Genomic DNA, 17,812 nt, shown 5'->3' with positions numbered 1-17,812 from the left:
TGGTGGTTGAATTAGACAAAAATTTTGACGCGGTCAAAAACGCGAGAAAGTGGCGGGTCGCTTGTAGTGGCGGGTCGCTTGTGAAATACGTTAACGCCACGTGATTTATAAGCGGCCTCAGGCACTGCGATCAGCACCTGATCTGCGCTGCTTATTTCGGATATCGTCATGCTTCTCGGCTGACACAACGAACGGCTTCAAGGCATGTCATCGGTTACATCCGCCGCGGCACAGGCGATCTGGGGGTTACACCGACCAGGATGTCGTATGGAGACTCATGTATTCCGCAAAGTATATACAAATTAGAAGGAGAGAAATTACAGATGCGAAGATTCCCGAAGCACGCGCTGCCGTAGTACGCCGCCCAATGAGTCCAGTCCAGATCGCGAGGGTAACTCCAAGCTGAAACGAATATACAAATGTCATCGACACGGATGATCCAAGAAACAATATATATAGGCCAGGGGATATCATTCATACTGCCGGCCGTCGTCTTCCTCTGGCTCCGGTGGGCTGACTACCCATTCCTCGAGTTCAGGGTGCCATGTATGACTGCTCCATCGTTAGCAAGTGTCCCAGCTGTATCTTCCCCGCTCGCAGACTCACTTGTGGAAATGCGTCGAGATCAGCGCCTTTTTGCTATATTCCTCGATCAGCACAGAATCGTACTGGAACGGCACCCGCGCCACCACCCCTTCAAAGGTCGTCCGACGCAGGGGATAGATGTCCGTCATCTCATATTTATGGTTGTTCTTGCATTGCCACGTATCCGGCCGGTCCGGGTCGAGCTTGCTCAATCCTGTGATATCAATGTACAGCCCCGTTCGCATGTCGATCCATCGCGCATCGATGATATTCAACCCCATGCCGCGCTGGCGTTGCCGTGCCCAGGGGTTGACGTCGAGCAGGTATTTACACTCCGCGTCGGAATCGTCGGGGGTATAGCGGACGATGGTCTGGTTGTAGTGATCGGCAAGGTAAAGAAGGGTGGTGTCCGGGACTTGGGTGTCGATATCCCAATCCCAGGGCATGATCTGCGACAACAACCGCGTGAGTTGGTGGGTACGGGAATGGAATCCGACCGAATGAAGCGTCTTACCTTGCCATTCCACCACCACCCTAATAACGTGCCATGTGCGATCCACGTTTCTAACCCGTGGTCCTCAAAGAAGTTCAGATAGGCACGGATCATGTACGTGAGCGTCCGTGATCGCTCCTCGTCCGGGACAGGCGTGGAGAAGAATCGGGTATCGTAGTGACCCAAGGTGTCGTCGTTTCCTGGCTCATGGAAGTACTTGAATTCTTCCGACTTGTTCAGCCCGTACTTCACCCACAGGGGGTCCGGGTCATTGTAGTTGATAAGACTGCCATGATCGGGCGCGGTGGTGGAGCTGGAGGGATCGGGGTATGCCAGGGCCACCGCTGACCAAATTGCGCAGACGAGGGCTCGCAGGCCCCTCAGGTTCATCTCGAGTGCTGCTGAGATGGGGGACGCTTCAATAAAACGTTGGAGGGAGAAGTTGCGTGCGAAGAACCATCACTCGGTTCTCATGGCGATACACCTTCAGCAGCGCAGAGGGATTCCGATATTTGCGTGTCTGGATGAAAGGAGTGTTTGAGTGGTGAGGCGAAAGGAGAAGTAGGGAAGCAAAAGTGAAAGACCGTCAGAAGTGCCAAGGTTCAGCTGCAGGATTGCGTTATATCTACATATGCCAACGGGTATCCAGAACTGAAACGGAGTAGGCCCAGGAATGATCGATAGATTGAGTGTAACCGAAAGAAAGTTTAGAAAGAACCAACCATGACGACAATAAAAAGAGATAACCGAGGGGGAAAAGTGAGAGAAGAAAGTCAGCCCCCTGTGGATTATAAACGAAGACCGGGGGGAGGAATGCCAAATGGATGAGCCAACGACCCCCAGAGCAGTAAAAACGAAAGGAACCCTAGCGATCCGGCCAATCCGCAGGGGAGCGAAAGGCTTGGGCACTTTTTTTTTTTTTCTCACTGGCACAAGGCTACTGTGAGAGGAAGTTCGACCAAAGCGGGGCGGAATTTGGACCGAAGGATCTCCACCAGAAAGTCGAAGGGATTGGAACGATTTGGGGGATCAGAGAGACCCTTTTCTGTCCCTGGCTCTCTTGATCCTTTTCTGATCCCGTTAACAGCGAGGAGAGTTACAGGAGCCGAAACGAAGGGGGGATGAGACGCTGAACGAACCATGACAGGGGGCTACGACAAGCCAATTACCATGGAGGACCCTCGACCCCCCTCAAGCAAGAGGCAGAAGCAACCTGAATGTCCTATCGACCGCCAAGAAGACTATGATCCTGACCAGGGTCTCGCGTGCCATCTTTCCCGCCTGGTCCAGCGGTCTCCACTTGGCAGGATCCGGCGGTCACATCGCGCCGTTAGTGAGTTGTAAGCGCGAGCATCTGGTCAATTGTCGGGCAACCTGGTTAGCGACCTTCGAATGCCTCGGTTGAGAGGTGGATTGGATCATCTGGCGAAGAAAGTCGAGACGATCAAGAGGGAGAAAGTTGAAGAAAGTCGAACATGAAGAAACAATCCCCAGAGTGCTGACTATCCCGATCGGGGAAGGCGTCGGCATCGCATGACTCTAGTGCGGTCTTAGTCACAATGCGTATTCGTATTATTTTATCCAGGTTGTGCAGCATTCTCTTCGTTGGGATACATCTATGGAGTACATCTACACCTACTAGGTATGTACACATGTTCCTACATCCAACCGGTCTCGACTATTAATTCCATATGATTCCTCTCCAGAACCAAATAGCTATTTCGGGAATAAGAGCATGAGACCAACCCCCCTTTTCTCGGACAAACCGCCTTCCAGTCTCCACCATGTACCGTTAAATCCGTCCACCAAACTCGATGACACCACCGATTTTTCCATCTTACCTCATGATTACTCCCTGGATCCTCGATCCACGATCCACTCGATCATGAATCAAATCAAAGGAACGTCGTCTCTGGTGCATGACGGATAAGCCAACCGCGCCTCGCCACGCACCGTCAGCTAATTGACTTTTACCACGCTAGTTGCATCAGTCGGTAGGGCTACAGGTTGGACAAAGGCACGGACACCAGAAACCGTTTCAGGTATGGGGCGCAGCAAGCACTACAAGAATCGCATTATCATGGCTGCCTGATTCTCTTGGCATCAAGGAACAGTTCATTCGAGCTGGTCGACACATTTCTACGCTGTACGGCGAACCATCAACTTATTAACAGTCATATACTTTTCCAGTTAGGTCTATCCACAAGAATATTCTAAGTCTTTCGGGGGCCTCCGAACTCCTCTTGATGAATGCTCCCTTTTTCGGCTATCCATCATCACGCACGTATCAGGGAAGGGCCCGGAAAATAGCCCAAAACCAAAGCAATAGCAAGGAGGGAGAATGAGAAAAGGAGGTCTCGTTCTACATCGTGTTTTCATATCATGGCAAAGAAACAGGAGAGAGGGTAAAATATGACAGGGAAAGAAAAAGGGGTGTCAACATCATTGGATTTGTTCATGGCCATTTGTCATCACGCTTGCATCGGGGCAAGATTGGAGCACAGTGATTGATATAAGAGGGATAATCATGGGACGGCCGGCCGGCGGAGGCTAGCTAGAGTTTACTGCTTCTCCTCGGCCTCCGACTTCTCGGGCGCCGCCTCGCCGTCGGCCGGCGCATCTTTCATCTCCGCGTCGGCCTTCTCGCCCTGAGACTCCTTGGCGGCCTCTTCGGCGGCCTTCTTCGCAGCCTCGGCCTCAGCGCGCTTCTTTGCGGCTTCCTCCTCCTGGGCCTTCAGGATGGCCTGGCGCTCAGCCTCCACCTTCTCGCGGTGACGCTGGATGATGGGACCGGCGATGAAACGGATCTCATCCAACTTGGCCACGTAGACGGACTTGGTAGTGTCCTCGCCCTCCTCGTACAGCCAGTCCTATCGTACCGTTTAGCGTATGACCCAGTAGTTGGACGTCTTTCACAAGAGAACTTACCTCCATATCGGTCAGCTTGGACCGAAGCTTGTCCTTTTCCTCCTCGCTGGCGAACTCGGAATAGACACCGTCGATCTTGTCACGCAGCTCGTAGATGGTAGACTCAAGTTCGTTCTTCTTCTCGTCGGTCTCGGCGATCAACTTATCCTCCATGTACATGGCGTTCTCACGCTCGATGAAGGCATCCTTGGCGGACTGCTCGATAGAAGAGGTGCCGGTGGAGATGGGGAGGTCACCCTTGCGGACCTGCTTCTTAACCTTGCGGGTCTTCTTGGGCTGATCACCGTTGGTGGCGTCGGTATCCATGGCCTGGACGAAAGTCAGTCATCATGAAAGACTAAAAAAAAAAAAAAAAGAAAAGAAAGCTACTCACATCACCATCCTTCTTCTCACCCTCCTCGGGAATGGGTTCCTCAACCTCCATATCCTCGACATAGTAGCCGGATTCGAGGTTCAGGATACCGTGCAGGTTCAAACGAGCCTTGAGCTTGCAGATCATGAAGTCATCGTTGGCATCAGCCTTGACACCCTTAACGGAGAAGCGGGCAACCCAAGGGTTGATCTTTCCGGGCAGGGCCTCGGGCTCGGCGTAGCGAGCCTCCAGATCGAAAGGTTGCTTGCGGTAGAAAGTGAGGATCTTGGTGGACGGCAGAACGTTGCCCTTGCCGAAGACGGTGAGGCTGGTGTCTTCATCGGGGATCTCGGGCGACTGCTCCCAAGTGAACTCGATGGGGTAGGACACAATGTCATGTACGGAGAAGTCGCGCACACGGAAAACGGGGGAGAGGATGGCACAGCTGAAGGCACAGCCGCGAGCGATGGCCTCGTCCTGGTTGAGGGTGAAGGAAAGGTTCTTGCCGAAGAACTTGCTGACGGCGTCCTTGATGGCGGGGACACGCGTGCAGCCACCAACCATCTCGATGTGGTCAATATCCTCGGGCTTCAACTTAGCCTCCGCGAGGACCTGCTCCAGAGGAACCGTGACGCGCTCGAGGAGAGGCTGGACCATGGTCTCGAGCTCCTCACGCTTGACGATGGCACGCACATCCACATCCTCCATCAGCGACTCGATGCTCATGGGGGCAGCAGGGTTAGCCGAGAGAACCTTCTTCATCTTCTCGGCGGCGGCCAGGGTACGGGCCCAGGCCTTGGGGTGCGTGCGCACGTCGATCTTGAACTTCTCCTTGAACTCGTCGGCGAAGTGTTCGGTCAGAGCGCGGTCGAAGTTACGACCACCGAAGTGGCGGTCGCAGGCGGTGGCCTTGACGTTCAGCTCGCCCTTACGGAACTCGACGATGGAAGCGGTGTAGTCACTGTGACCGATGTCGACGAACATGACGCGACGGGGCTTCTCCTCGGGGCCGGGGAGATCCAGCTTGGTGATACCGTAACCGAGGGCGGTGGCAGTGGTGTCGTTGATCAGTCTGAGCACCTTGAGACCGGCGATCTCGCCGGCATCAATCATGGCGCGACGTTGGACGTCAGTGAACCAGGCGGGAACGCTGATGGTGACATCGGAGACGGGCAGCCTCAGCTCTTTGGCGGTGATGTCTCTGATCTTGGTCAAGTACATGGCAACCAGCTGGGTGGCAGAGAACTTCTCCTTCTTGCCCAGGTAGTTGACTTCGACACCGGCCTGGCCATTGACGTCACAGAGGGTCGCGGTGCTAAATTCCTGCTCCAGCTGGACATCGGGATCGCTGAAGGAACGACCGATGAGACGCTTGAGGTTGCCGACCGTGTTCTTCAGGTTGGAGGTCTCTTGCGTCTTGGCGGCCTCACCAAGCGCTCTGCTGCGGGAGTTGAAACCAACGAGGGTGCTATACAGAAAAAGACCAGTCAGTGGACATTCACGAAGACAAAAAGCGGGATTGAGGATGAAAGAAAGGGGGAACATACGGAGTCGATCTGTTAGATACTTCATTGGTGATCTAGAAAGGACACTGGTTAGTTGACTGGGTGGTTGCGAATTGGGCGACGAAATAGATAGGCGTCCAACGGGGAAGGGAAAAAAAATCATCAAAACGGAGGGGCATGGAATACGCACAATGTCGATACCCTTGTTACGGGCAACACCGACCTTGGTGCTCTGGGCACCGAGATCTATTCCGACAACACTCATTGTCTAGGGAGATGTAGGGGTAAGGAGGGAGTGGAAGGGAAGAGATGGATGAGGGAGGGAGAGAGATAGTGGTATCAGGAAAAGAATTGATGGGGGGAAGGAGGAGGGGAGGTTCCAGAGCACAAAAGAGCGAGAATTTGCAAGCAGCAGCGCCACCGTTGGTCAGTGTGGCTGGTGGGGTTCAAGCGGTGAAGCCGATTGATTCGGGGTCCACGCAGAATATGGTCAGTGAAGGGGGGCAAATAGACGGTTAGAAGAAGAATATGAAGGAGGAATATATAGACAGAAGGCCAGCGACAGAGACACCAAAAAGTCCGAGCGAAACACCGCGGTCGACGAGGTTCAAATGTTTTGTTGAAGTTGTCCCATCGAATCTTCTGGCTGCTGCTGGACGCCTTCCCCGCCTCACCGCCTGCATTGCGCCGGCAGAATCCTTGGCGGGGCTTATCGATACCGCCTCCTGCCTGACCAGTGAGGCGGCCTATCGTCTTCTACCGAGAACGATACTTGAATGACCATGGAGTATCAGCTGCATCTATATGCGCTACCTAGTTATCTACTAGTGGTCATCCGCCCTACTTGTGACCATCACTCATTTGGCCCAAATGCGGCATTATATACACCTTGAATCTCATCTGGAGGGACAACACGTCAGCTAGATCCTCCCAACCGAGCGGGTCATCTGGACTAGTACTAGTCATCTCACCTCTGGCACCCTTCAACGCCTCAAAAGCCGGGACGTGGTTTGTAATGGAGACAACTATGTAATCCAAGCCCTTGCGGAGCTCACGGACCAGCTTGTCGGCGGAACTGTATATTTGCACCCCGTTTGGTATCCGTTGTGTGAGATGAGTTTTATACCCAACCTTCAACATGACCCGACTGGACTCCACCAAACACGGCAGGACCAAAGGTGTCGCCAATAGAAGCGCACCGCTGGTGTCCAATCCGAGTCCCGGTGGGTAATGCGAAGATGTGTATGAGGGTGCGTACGTCGAACTCAGGTTGGGTAAGTTCAGAATGATATTCGAAATGGACAACGCCGCTCGAAGACATATGTTAGTAGAAGACTCAACGATGGATGCGAACCGCGGAAGTTCATGCGGCACTGCAGACGGTAAGGGAATCGGCGGAGGTGGTTCTTCTTGCATCTTGTCGCTGCCTAAAACTGCAATGGGAGAGAAGGGATTCGACTGGTCAGAGGTGACAGGAGACCCTTGCTGGAAAAGAGACGGGCCCTCTTGAAAGGCATGGAGCTGGTGGATCTTGATCTGTGCGCTATGTTGGAAACAGTTAGCACTGTCATCTATGCCATACGATGATCACTCAGTACCAGAACAGTTTGATGCGCGAAATCGCCCGGATATTCAAAGCAGTAGCGCTCTCAGTTTGATGGATGGGTAAGGCAGGAAACAGCCGAGAATTTAGGAGTAAGTCGTTTATTGTGTCATTGAGTTCTCGAAGCTTCTCATATTCTAATGGGTCCCTAGACTCAGAGGGCACCGTAGGATGAAGATTCCGCGTCATTCGGTCTGCCAAGGCCAAGGCTTTTTGAGATCGGATCAAGATATTCCATTCCTGAGAGGAGTTAGAATTCAGATATAGACAATTGGTGGGCGAGAGAGAATACTTGCGTTGGGGTCTGATGCAAATGTGGGATATGGTGTGATCGGCTCCGGAAGGTTCTCGATGATCGTGTGCGACTGTCCCTTAGCATTGCGTTAATACTGTGGAATAACACAAACGTACTTCATGCTCGACGATGCACATCTGAAGAGCGCAATAATACTATAAAAGTGGTGTCAGTCGCTTTACAATTCGGACGGGTTCGAATTGAGCCATACCGTCATCCACCACGTTCGTCGACGAGCTTCTGCGAACTTGCTCTCTCCCTCCACGTCCATATGGAGAGACATGCCTATAGCCGTCCGTAAAGCTTGTCCTGCATAAAACCGCATTCTTTCCCCATCCGCCCGCTGTGCATACTCGTAAATAGACAAAACCAGTAGTGCAAGAATGGTTTCCAGCTCAGCAGGTGTATTTGGATGGAACGGCGGTTGATCTTCCCGGAAATTCGTGCTGGGTATGTCATTCTCAAATATCAGTTCGATGCTAGAGCTCGCCCATTGCGCAAATTTGTGGGCGTAATTTCGTCTCATTTCAGTGGAAGTCATAGACGATGCGTCTGGGTCGCCGGGATGTGGGATAAGCGCTAGTAGGGACGAAATCGCAAGGCCCAGAGGGGACTGGGATCGATGTGGGACATCCGCAGTGGAAATATTGTCTGGGACATGATGTCGGACAGGTTCATCTGGCGATAGCGTTTGAGGACTGGGAGGTAGTATGGGAAAGCAAGTGTGGATGAAGTTGTAGTAGGCAGTTAGTCTACCTGCGTGTAAGGGAATCTGCGATCAACTGAGTATGGCTCCGAGAGGAAGAATACTGACATTTGGTCATCACTGTCATAAAGCCTCACCAGCGCAGATTGTCTGCGGGAAGGGGGAACGGCAGATGGAGTGTCCTCATGCTGGGAACGGCCCGTATCAGAGCCAAAATTTGCAGCACCTGCTACTGGAGCAAGGTGAGAGTCCTCTCTTGTCAGCTCAGAAGATGAGTAAGCTGGAAGAAACAGTCCTATCGAGTCAGCTAGACACCACAGCTGAATGCCACAAAGATAGTAGGCGATGGGGCAGATAAATTTTCGCAGAGAGTACACTGACCAACGACAGGGGAAGGGGTGGTGGCCGGGCTGGAGACACCAGTATCCAGCGGGATTTCTTCGTCCACAGGATTCGTTGGATCTATTGTTTTTGATCTGCCCCGTCCCCTTTTGCTCGGGACGTATGAGCATTGTTTGCCTTTGCTAGTGCACTTGACCGAAATCTCTCAGCGGGTTTCTCATCCTATGTCCGTGGGGCTATATCGACAAGGAAGGTTATAACCAGGTATCCCTGTGTGGAGGCAAACCTACATTCGAGCACGGTTCTTGTCCATCACAACGCTTCTTTGACGCTCGACTATTTGATATCCGTCAATCACACTGTATGCCATGGATGCAGGCGGTACAATCAGCTCACCACAAGAGACAAGCCAGTTTCACGGGAGGCTTGCTGAACTTCTCCGTTTCGGAGAAATCGGAGGCTTCAAAGCTTTTTAGCATGACTGTTGGCGTTGCTTCATTCCTGGGCTACTTAGGTTGGCGGGCACCTGGGGCGCTTTAAGAGATAGACGAATATCTCCGTGGAATCACCGAACACGGAAGAGTTGGAGGATAGTGCAGTTGCAAGAACAGAGAAGCTGGTGGCGGTCCCCAGGTTTCGCTCTACAGTTCAGCCCGCATTCGCTTGCGGTTTAGATGGCCCCATGCCTGCCTGAATATATCGGGCTTAGCTGGCGTTCCTAGAGTCTTCTAAGCATACCGGGGGGTGTGATAGTCATGCTGCGATCTGGGTTGCGAGTCATCAAAATTATTAATCATATGGAAATACAACTATGGATTTCTTTCAGGCCCGATCACTTGGCGGAGCTCATCCGTAAAAGCATGGCTCCAATAAGGATAGACTTTGTAGATGAATGTGTGTTTTTTTTTTTTCTATATAGAGATAGTAAGCTGCAAACCCTACCCCCCTGTGCACCGTTGTTCCTTAATTTAATCCTTTTCTTGATGACATACCCTTACACAAAAGAGGGTATTCAAGCAGCCAAGAGTTTAAATATCATTTTAGAACTGAATACCAATTTCTGGGGCTTTGTTGATATAGAATTGGTCAAGTTCCCAGCCGAAAAATCTATCAGTACAGTTGCAGTAACTTTGACCAGATTCCAGACACCTTTAGAAGTAACGGTCATGTCCCGACACTAGCATAAACATGGAGTCGATCCATCCATCTACGATAGCCGAAGGATAATTTAAATCTCGGTTGTCCCATGATAAGAGTTCTTGAACGTATTACAGGCTCTGGAATCCAGATCCGGCTGACCGTGGTAACAGCAAAGCTAGATCTGGCCGTGGACGGTGGAATGGGATCTCATCTGGATCTCCCTGAGAAGACCGTTACGGACTTCAGATGGAGCAGACGGAGTAACCCTAAATTTTGCGTTCCTTAGGTTGCACCCAAAAAGGAATGTCCCGAACATTGCATATAAAAGCCTTTCCCGAGTTGGGAAAAGCCGCAAGATATGGGTATGCCACCCAGCCCTGATAGGCCAGGCAGGGCTCTGGTATGGTCCAACTTGGGCAGTGCTCACTAGCCGCGTACCCCGTAGATCTCAATTAATACCGTTGTTACATATTCAAAGGGTCAGAATGTCAAATCAATAGTTCGTAGGGATGCTTTGACTACGATGTATTGTTGGCGTCATTCCCGCTTCTTCCCGTAGCCCTATTAATGCTTGAGAAACAAACAGTATTATGTAAATTGTCTATAATGGCGATGGAGTTGGCTCTTTTTATTAGCGTCGCCTCTTGACTTCTGGCTATCCCGGTTGACGGTATCGGATCCACCCACCTTAGGGCCTGGTCCATGAGCGTCGAGTGGCAATACTTCAGGGATAACTATCTCCTGAATCATATTACATGTGCGTGCGGCGTAGGAAAGAAGCGAGTCTACTAATAACGTGTATAGAGGAAGCGGCTGTTCGCACCGTGGCTATACTGGTAGCGTAAAGATTCTCTGCGTCTAGAATACACACTCAACTTCGAGTTCCCTCAATTACAGTGAAAATAGAAATCTAATATACCCCGGAGCACCTTATACGCAGTACATTAGCTTGTCTCGGATAATTCGGGCCGCTCATCAGGGCTGTATTCCTCGGAAATGTGACGCTGTAATTCCGGTGGGCATGGCTATCGTATTGTTCCCCAAGGTCTCTGCTACTTACGGCGTAGTACTGACTAAGAAGGGACTTTAAGATGCCATCGCATCCAGCATGAGGCTTGGAACAGATGAAATGTCAGTATTGATTCTGAGATCTTCTGCCAGACACCGTGTGGGAGACCTATATATCTATCTGGCTGGCGTAGATACGAGATCTCAACAAATGACACGTGGGATACAGTATTATAAACAGACATTGCTGGATATTAAATTGACTCATATCTTTATTTTGGGGCAATTATTTTCTTGGCCGATGTTCTCTTGCGTATCCTAACGGTGGATAATGATCAGATGGTCTGGTACCGAATTGATCACCTGCAATCCTGAGAACAACCTTGCGCCATACCATGTTAGCCATTCAGGACTAAGGGATTGATCCTCCACTTGAGCCATAGGTAAGGGCTTGTGGGTTTGAACCTGCCCTCGTGCGCATGGCTTCTCCTCCCTGGATTATCCACCCATCTAAACGCCCTAAACGCCATGGCCTCCAAAAGTTACCGGAAATGTTGTTCCTTGTCCCAGGCTATATAGCTCTCCTTTCATGTAACTCAAAGTTAGTTCGGGCGTCTGCGTATAAAACCGGTCATCTTACATCCGCTTCATAAACATCTCTGCACATGTCTTCTTCTCTTGATGAAATAAACGAATTAATTTTCCAACGCCACTACAATCATATACTTATACGAAATATGGCCTGAAAGCATCCATGGGTCCACCCTGATCATACGTGTCCATCCGCGACACTGCTATGCGGGACTGCATTTGACTCCTCCCGAACCGTGTCCACAATTCTCGAGATTTCCACCGAATTCCCGCTAAGTATTGGGGCCACTATGGAACTTTGTCCTATGGTATCATCTGAGAGAACCTCTGGTCCCTCAATCAAGAAGACTAGCGGGCATAGTATTTTCACGTGCGCCGCATTGACTCGTACGGCGTGCAGCGCACGCAGTATGGGAAATTAGCCCCTCATCTAGGTTCTCGCAGTTTACTTTCCGGTTTGGGAGTACACTCGTAGAGAAATTACGCCGTATGCGTACTGCGTACTGACAGGATAGGCGGGCAGGTCATACCCGACGGGGTCGCTCCCTTAACGTGCCACAACATCTTTAACATAAAGGGAGGCTGAACTAATTGAAGTTGTCAATCATCTTACGTTCCATAGAAGGACGCTCGGATACTCCGTCGCTAAAGTTTGCCGTCGTTTAATTCTTCATGATGGGGGGTTTTCGGCGTACTGCATTTGCCGCCGTACGCCAGGAAGTGGATATTGACTTCCAAACCAGTGACATTCCTCGGGCATTGGAACCTAGAGCATAAACAGATCTCGTGGAATGTGCGTCTTACTGCGTACACTAAAATTGAGGTTTGTTCAACACTGGCTCACATCACCTATTGCGTACTTGTTGCTTCGGACAACTGACCCGCCTTGCACCACCAGCGCCTGGTTCACCGCTGCTGATTACCTGCTGATTACCGGCAATCCTGTGAAATATCGAGAATACTTCCTATGGTGGCACGTATCGGCTATCGCTTCGAGTTATGATATCTACACCTGAGATGGAATCTGATTCGTGGGTTTGAACAAAAAATCAATGGTACGTCGGCAGGTACTGTGGGGAGACGAATTCCCACAAGCATCCTGATGGCGTTGGTTCATTTGCCCTCCAGAAGCATCGATGGACGCCTTTTGCCCGTGAAGCCTGTCACTACATATTCAAGATGGCGTTAGCCGAAGTCCCTCCCGACTGTTGATAGTTTAAATCTTTCCGGGGTGGCAAAAGGGTCAGCCGAGCGACGACATGGCGGCAATGTCAAAAGGCCGAGACCCTTGAGTAAGAAAAGATTATATGTGTTCAATTGCGTCTCTGGTGTGTGTTTCTCCTACTAACTCTCAATTTCGATTCAGGTCGTTTTAAGGGGGCGACACCGCAGTATGTACTATTGTCCTAGGTGATATCTTCGCACCGTCATCCAACCTCGTCTCGTGCGCGTGAAAGCTGCCCCCTACGAAAACCACAAAAAGTCTAGCCGGGTGTTTCGTCTCAATACGCAGTATGGTCCAAGGTATCGGATGGACCAAAGCAGGCTCTTCCGTTCAAGACCACGAGATCACATTCGTGATTGCACCGCCGGCCGAAGTCCGCCCCAAGTCCCGTTTTCCATTACCGGTGATTGTCGCAGTTTGCTCGAACAGAAGGTCGAGTCGTGATCCTGATCAACAGCTGGTCGCACATGCCTCGCTCAGGGACGAGACGGGATCCACAGCGGCTCCCGGGTTGACTGGGACCCTGACCTCCAGTGTCCGCGGCCGCTTTGGAAACATGGCAAGCGGGTATGGGCGGTTCGATCCACTGATCGTTGCACAACCGGGCCGGTATCGACTTCGAATCATGCTTGGAGTTGCTTCTGGCGGTGGGGTGGTGACGACAAATTGTGTTGATTCGGATATCATCACAGTGCACACCGAAGCCAGTGTACAACGGCCGAGTACGTACTACTCTTTCCATGGATTTATTGTCTTGTACTATGGCAGGGCGTTGATGGTCGGAGGAACCTTAGCACCCGGCCAAATCAGCAAGCTGTGGCGTTTGATTGACGAGAACATCGATATACAACCGGAAGATATTGAAAGTTGGGAAAGATTGTCGCAAGATAGTGTCTACTCTGCTGTATAAAGTGTTTGATTGGAGTTTCATGCTCCTTAAGACCTTAATCAGTGGGCAGAGCACGACTCGGACGTCACTTTCCCTTTTTTGAACATCTGTGAGCCGGCAGATCCCTATTTTACTCCACGCGCTAATACTGCTTTTATGCCAGCATGACAGACGGCTCGACTTTCCTTAGCAGCCGCCAGACCGGAATATCCCGTCTTGGATGATTGCCGCATTGGGCACTTGGCTAATGGTTACACGTAAAGACCACCACGATTGTGAACAGCCGAGGAATATCATGGCCTCTCTCATCGAGTGCCCTCCGCGGGGGTGAGGCTATGAATTTATCTGCTGATGGACCATCTAGACCTGTCTGTTATTTGGGTAGTCTCAGCAATCACGTGTCGGCTTGAAATAGTGCCTGTCATTCCCAGTCTGGATAGTTGCATTAGTTCGGAAAAACTCAAACATAGCCATGGAACCCGGTCGGCCAGCAAACTTAATTCCCCCAAACATTGAAGCAGAATGACTCTATCCTCGCCGCTAGAGGACTTTTTCGCTTGGCAAAGATGTATCCCGCCTTTTGCTGTCTCTTCGACTATCCATTTACCGGAACGGGGGACTGCCTGTTAGGGCAAATGCTGTAGTGTTCCGATCCGGCATTAAATTCTGGTGGGCCGATGGACGGCAATCGCATGCTGGTAATGTGGCCCTGACAGAGGAACCTTCAAAACAACCGGCTAGGGTACCGATTGGCGCGCTGGGGATTGAGTATGTGGATATCGCATGCTTGATTCAATTCTTCGCCACAGGACATAAACAAAATTTGCCGCTGTCATATCTATCGCCTGCCAAAAGATATTGCGGAGCCGAGTCTCGGAGAAATCTGAAAATAATCATCAAACCCTTGAAATATACGCTGTGGCAAATTATGGCCTTGAGGGAATCCCACAATTGCTGTTCCGCTGACATACTGGCTGTTGCGCCTGGGCTACGGCTTGAACGACACCATCCCGGTCACCGTTTCCGGTCCCAGCGGCAAAGAAGGAAACCCACTCAGAATATTAACCTCTATTTATGACATTAGAAAAGAAAACAAAACTTTGTTCTCACTTCAGACCATATTTTCTGCCTTGCTCGTTGCCTTTGGCCGTCTTGGCGGTTTTCTGAGGCGTTTTCGCTTGGAGCGCTGAGACTCACGAGGAGTCTGTATCGGCACATCGCGAGGAAGTGGCAACAGAGGATTCGAAAGACTTAGAGCTGCGTTGTCACATGGATTCCCAGAAAGGGTCGTGGCATGTAATGGAGGTGGAAGTTGCTGTTTTGCGGAGCTGACATCCTTATCAATGTTGTAGGCCTGATGATTCCAGTCCCCTGCTACATACTCCGAATTTGTGTTTCGAATAAAGTTTGCTGGTTCCTGCATCTGACGAGCTACATGGAGCTTCGCCCGATCCACCTCGTTCATCAAGCTCTCGACATCTTGTGGCGCCCATATCGATCCGGTTCCCTTGTCATATTCAGAATACAAACCAGGAGATTCTTGGCAGAAACTTGCTTGAGAAGCATTGCCGGGAGATTGGTCTAGCGTGGTTCCGGAGGATGAGGTGTACGGCAGCGCTATAACAGCGAGACGCTTATTGAGTTTCTCCGCAGGATGAATCGGCATACGTTTCTTTTCGGCATGTCCGCTCGACATAGGCACTTTGGTATATTGTGTCTCACCGCCGCTATGCATGGTCTGTATGGCAACCGATTCATCAGCCGAACCGCCATCGGCTTTGGCTGCCTCGGCTCGAGGGCCACCCCAGGTCCGCTGTCCGGCAGTGAAGATCCCGTAGACCATATAGAGCCAGTTGAAGAAGGGGTTAATCACAAACACTAACGGGTAGAGCCAGGCTTTGAAGCGCCGCAGCTTCAGTCCAAAATAGAACATGAGCAGGTAGTTGAGGCCCAAGGAGATAGCAATGAAACCCACGGGGAGGTCTTTTATCTTGCTAGAGGTGGTCATGATAGATATAATCTGGATGAAGAACAGCAGCGCAGTTGTTCGGATGGTGTTCTGCATGAACCGCATGAGGCAGAGGAATGGATAACGCATCCACAGTCGGATATCGGTCATCATACAAACCTCGTTGGTGATGTAGCCGAGGAACCATCTACGCCGCTGTTTCAGTAGACTGCGGAACGTCTGCACCGCCTCGGTCTTACAAAAGGCACTGGAACACATCTGGATCTGGTACGCTTGCCTTGCCCCAATCATGAACAGGTGTGTGAGCATGCGGTCTTCCCCAAGATGGCATTTCGCGTAGTCAAAAAGATCCTCGCACTGTTCGATATTGTCGGCGAAGTAGTATTTGGCCATCTTGCGGAACGCAGAGAACCGCAGCATGGTCAGGGCGCCAGGAAGGCAGGTCACTGCGCCGCAGCCGGATTCCACGGAGCGCTCGAAAAGCTGTCCATGGAGGTACTCCACATCCTGCAAGACAGTCAGGAGGGAGTTCCTCTCGGTCGTTGATGTGATGACGCCGGTCATGGCGAGCATAGTGTGCTTGCTGCCCGGCTTTAATTCCATGTCGTACATGAAGTTCTGTAAACAAAACTTGTCTAGGATGCAATCCGAGTCTATGAATAGCATGAAGAGGTCGTCTTTGTATCGGAGGTAGTTAGCATAGACCTTGTCGATCAACTGGAAAGTCTTTTTTTGACAGTGACGCTTGCCGCCATGCTCAAAGCGGGAGACAGTAATGCGGGCCCCCTTGTATATAACGTCTATACTTTGCGGGTAGGTTTCCAAGGCGATTGGAATACCCAAGTGGTGGAGAATACACAGGTAGGGTTCGTCGATGGCGACTCCGTCGTATGAGAGGAAAACGTGGATACAGTTTCGTGGATAATCGCTGTCAACTACCGAATCGATCGCTTTGACCAGAACAGCGGCGTCTTCTTTGTATACCGGCATAACAACTACAGCCTTGGGGGCGGTGCGGTCATCGAGGACCTGTTGGATCCGCTTTTGTCTTCCGACGGAATGGGTGACCTGCCCGTAGATGCAGAAAAGCCATGGCATGATAAGAAGAGCAGAGAATGACCAGAAGGCAAACCACTGGAGGAAGGAGACTAGCCGGAGAGGGTAGTATTGTGTGATCTCTCGTGGTAAGGGGAGTGTAACGATCATGATTGGAAGGAAGATGCCCCTTCCAGACTTCAGTCAGTTCCGATTGCTTCTTTTCTTGCTGTATAGGACCATACATACCTTAATGTGGCAAACAGGATCATCATGATGACTGCCAGGACTTTGATGCTCCAGTGTTCGGCTTTTTGGTAGACCTTGGCGAGACAGTAAAGAAAGGCCATCAGAAAGAGAATCCATTCGACAAAGGCTGCCAGCATCAAGGGACCGATGATGGATACGAATACTATCTAGAGCATGGTTTAGTGGAGTATAACAGAGGAAGGTCTTTCAATACTCACATCGTTGACCGGCCATGACTGTATCATATTCTCGGCCATGGTGATGCCCCCCCAGTGGGCTGATCATCAGCATGCAACGAACGATACAATAGAACAAAAGGACGAGGTGTCAAATTAAGTGCACATCCAGCAGCAACCATAGCACGTACCCTAAGGACCTATAATGTCGGTGAGAGTACGCATGGCGGGGGGAACTCTGGGCGATGACGTGCATGGATGGGACGGAAGTCTCAGAAATATGCAAAGATTGCCACACCAAAAGAGACGCAATTCAGGTCTCTGGCTGGTGGAAGACCGGCGTTCTAAGTAGGCGGAAGGTTGCATTGGCCCTGGTTAGGTACCGTCTATATGATGCCTTGCCAATACGACCTCCCTGCATCTGGGGCGAGGTGCATGTGCAGCGCATGGGATCCCTGGCAGCATGATAAACCAGGTCCCATTTGAGTTCTGAGCGATCACTCTATATCTGTCGGTTAAAAGGGTGGTTAGACTGGGAGAAGGAGAGCAGCTGGAGAGCCACCAGCCTGATCTTTGTTCCACCTTAGTACACGGGATGTTGTTTGATGGTGGCACATGCTATAAATAGTCAGGTGGCACAAGACATGAGAGGGTGACAGCGAAGTCTGATAGATGGACGGTCATCGTCCTAGACACGTAGATCATCCTTCGCGCTCAGACA

The 17,812-nt window shown here is 51.0% G+C and overlaps 6 protein-coding genes across 6 annotated transcripts; 1 reads left to right on the top strand and 5 right to left on the bottom strand.

Moving 5' to 3' along the window:
• Positions 1-135: 135 nt before the first annotated feature.
• Positions 136-2,000, bottom strand: BDV59DRAFT_173533 (putative mannosylphosphate transferase (Mnn4)). The gene is made up of 3 exons (XM_073688919.1): positions 1,100-2,000; positions 607-1,034; positions 136-552 (listed from the first exon to the last, which is right to left on the bottom strand). Exons 1-3 carry the CDS (start codon positions 1,466-1,468, stop codon positions 471-473), a joined length of 879 nt encoding a protein of 292 aa, XP_073550719.1. The 5' UTR covers positions 1,469-2,000; the 3' UTR covers positions 136-470.
• On the bottom strand, positions 1,988-2,528 carry BDV59DRAFT_173529 (uncharacterized protein). The gene has a single exon (XM_073688918.1). It carries the CDS (start codon positions 2,218-2,220, stop codon positions 2,002-2,004), a length of 219 nt encoding a protein of 72 aa, XP_073550718.1. The 5' UTR covers positions 2,221-2,528; the 3' UTR covers positions 1,988-2,001.
• Positions 2,529-3,229: 701 nt separating this feature from the next.
• Positions 3,230-6,470, bottom strand: hsp88 (Hsp70 chaperone Hsp88). Its single transcript, XM_073688917.1, has 5 exons — positions 6,054-6,470; positions 5,906-5,937; positions 4,380-5,826; positions 4,007-4,315; positions 3,230-3,948 (listed from the first exon to the last, which is right to left on the bottom strand). The coding sequence occupies exons 1-5, from the start codon at positions 6,126-6,128 to the stop codon at positions 3,640-3,642; spliced, it is 2,172 nt and encodes a 723-aa protein (XP_073550717.1). The 5' UTR covers positions 6,129-6,470; the 3' UTR covers positions 3,230-3,639.
• Positions 6,451-7,733, bottom strand: BDV59DRAFT_173522 (uncharacterized protein). The gene is made up of 3 exons (XM_073688916.1): positions 7,462-7,733; positions 6,835-7,406; positions 6,451-6,763 (listed from the first exon to the last, which is right to left on the bottom strand). The coding sequence occupies exons 1-3, from the start codon at positions 7,653-7,655 to the stop codon at positions 6,717-6,719; spliced, it is 813 nt and encodes a 270-aa protein (XP_073550716.1). The 5' UTR covers positions 7,656-7,733; the 3' UTR covers positions 6,451-6,716.
• Positions 7,734-12,984: 5,251 nt separating this feature from the next.
• BDV59DRAFT_173521 (uncharacterized protein) lies at positions 12,985-13,774 on the top strand. Its single transcript, XM_073688915.1, has one exon. The coding sequence runs from the start codon at positions 13,063-13,065 to the stop codon at positions 13,681-13,683; it is 621 nt and encodes a 206-aa protein (XP_073550715.1). The 5' UTR covers positions 12,985-13,062; the 3' UTR covers positions 13,684-13,774.
• Positions 13,775-14,773: 999 nt separating this feature from the next.
• Positions 14,774-17,809, bottom strand: chsD (chitin synthase D; the record flags this gene model as incomplete). Its single annotated transcript, XM_073695792.1, has 4 exons — positions 17,134-17,809; positions 16,916-17,082; positions 14,879-16,856; positions 14,774-14,848 (listed from the first exon to the last, which is right to left on the bottom strand). The coding sequence occupies exons 1-4, from the start codon at positions 17,170-17,172 to the stop codon at positions 14,774-14,776; spliced, it is 2,259 nt and encodes a 752-aa protein (XP_073550714.1). The 5' UTR covers positions 17,173-17,809.
• Between the last annotated feature and the right edge of the window lie 3 nt (positions 17,810-17,812).

The sequence above is a fragment of the Aspergillus ambiguus genome, assembly GCF_047715705.1.
Source record: "Aspergillus ambiguus strain CBS 117.58 unplaced genomic scaffold BDV59scaffold_6, whole genome shotgun sequence".
NCBI lineage: Eukaryota > Fungi > Ascomycota > Eurotiomycetes > Eurotiales > Aspergillaceae > Aspergillus > Aspergillus ambiguus.
The sequence above is the reverse complement of the archived record's forward strand: the minus strand, read 5'-3'. Positions and strand labels throughout refer to the sequence as shown.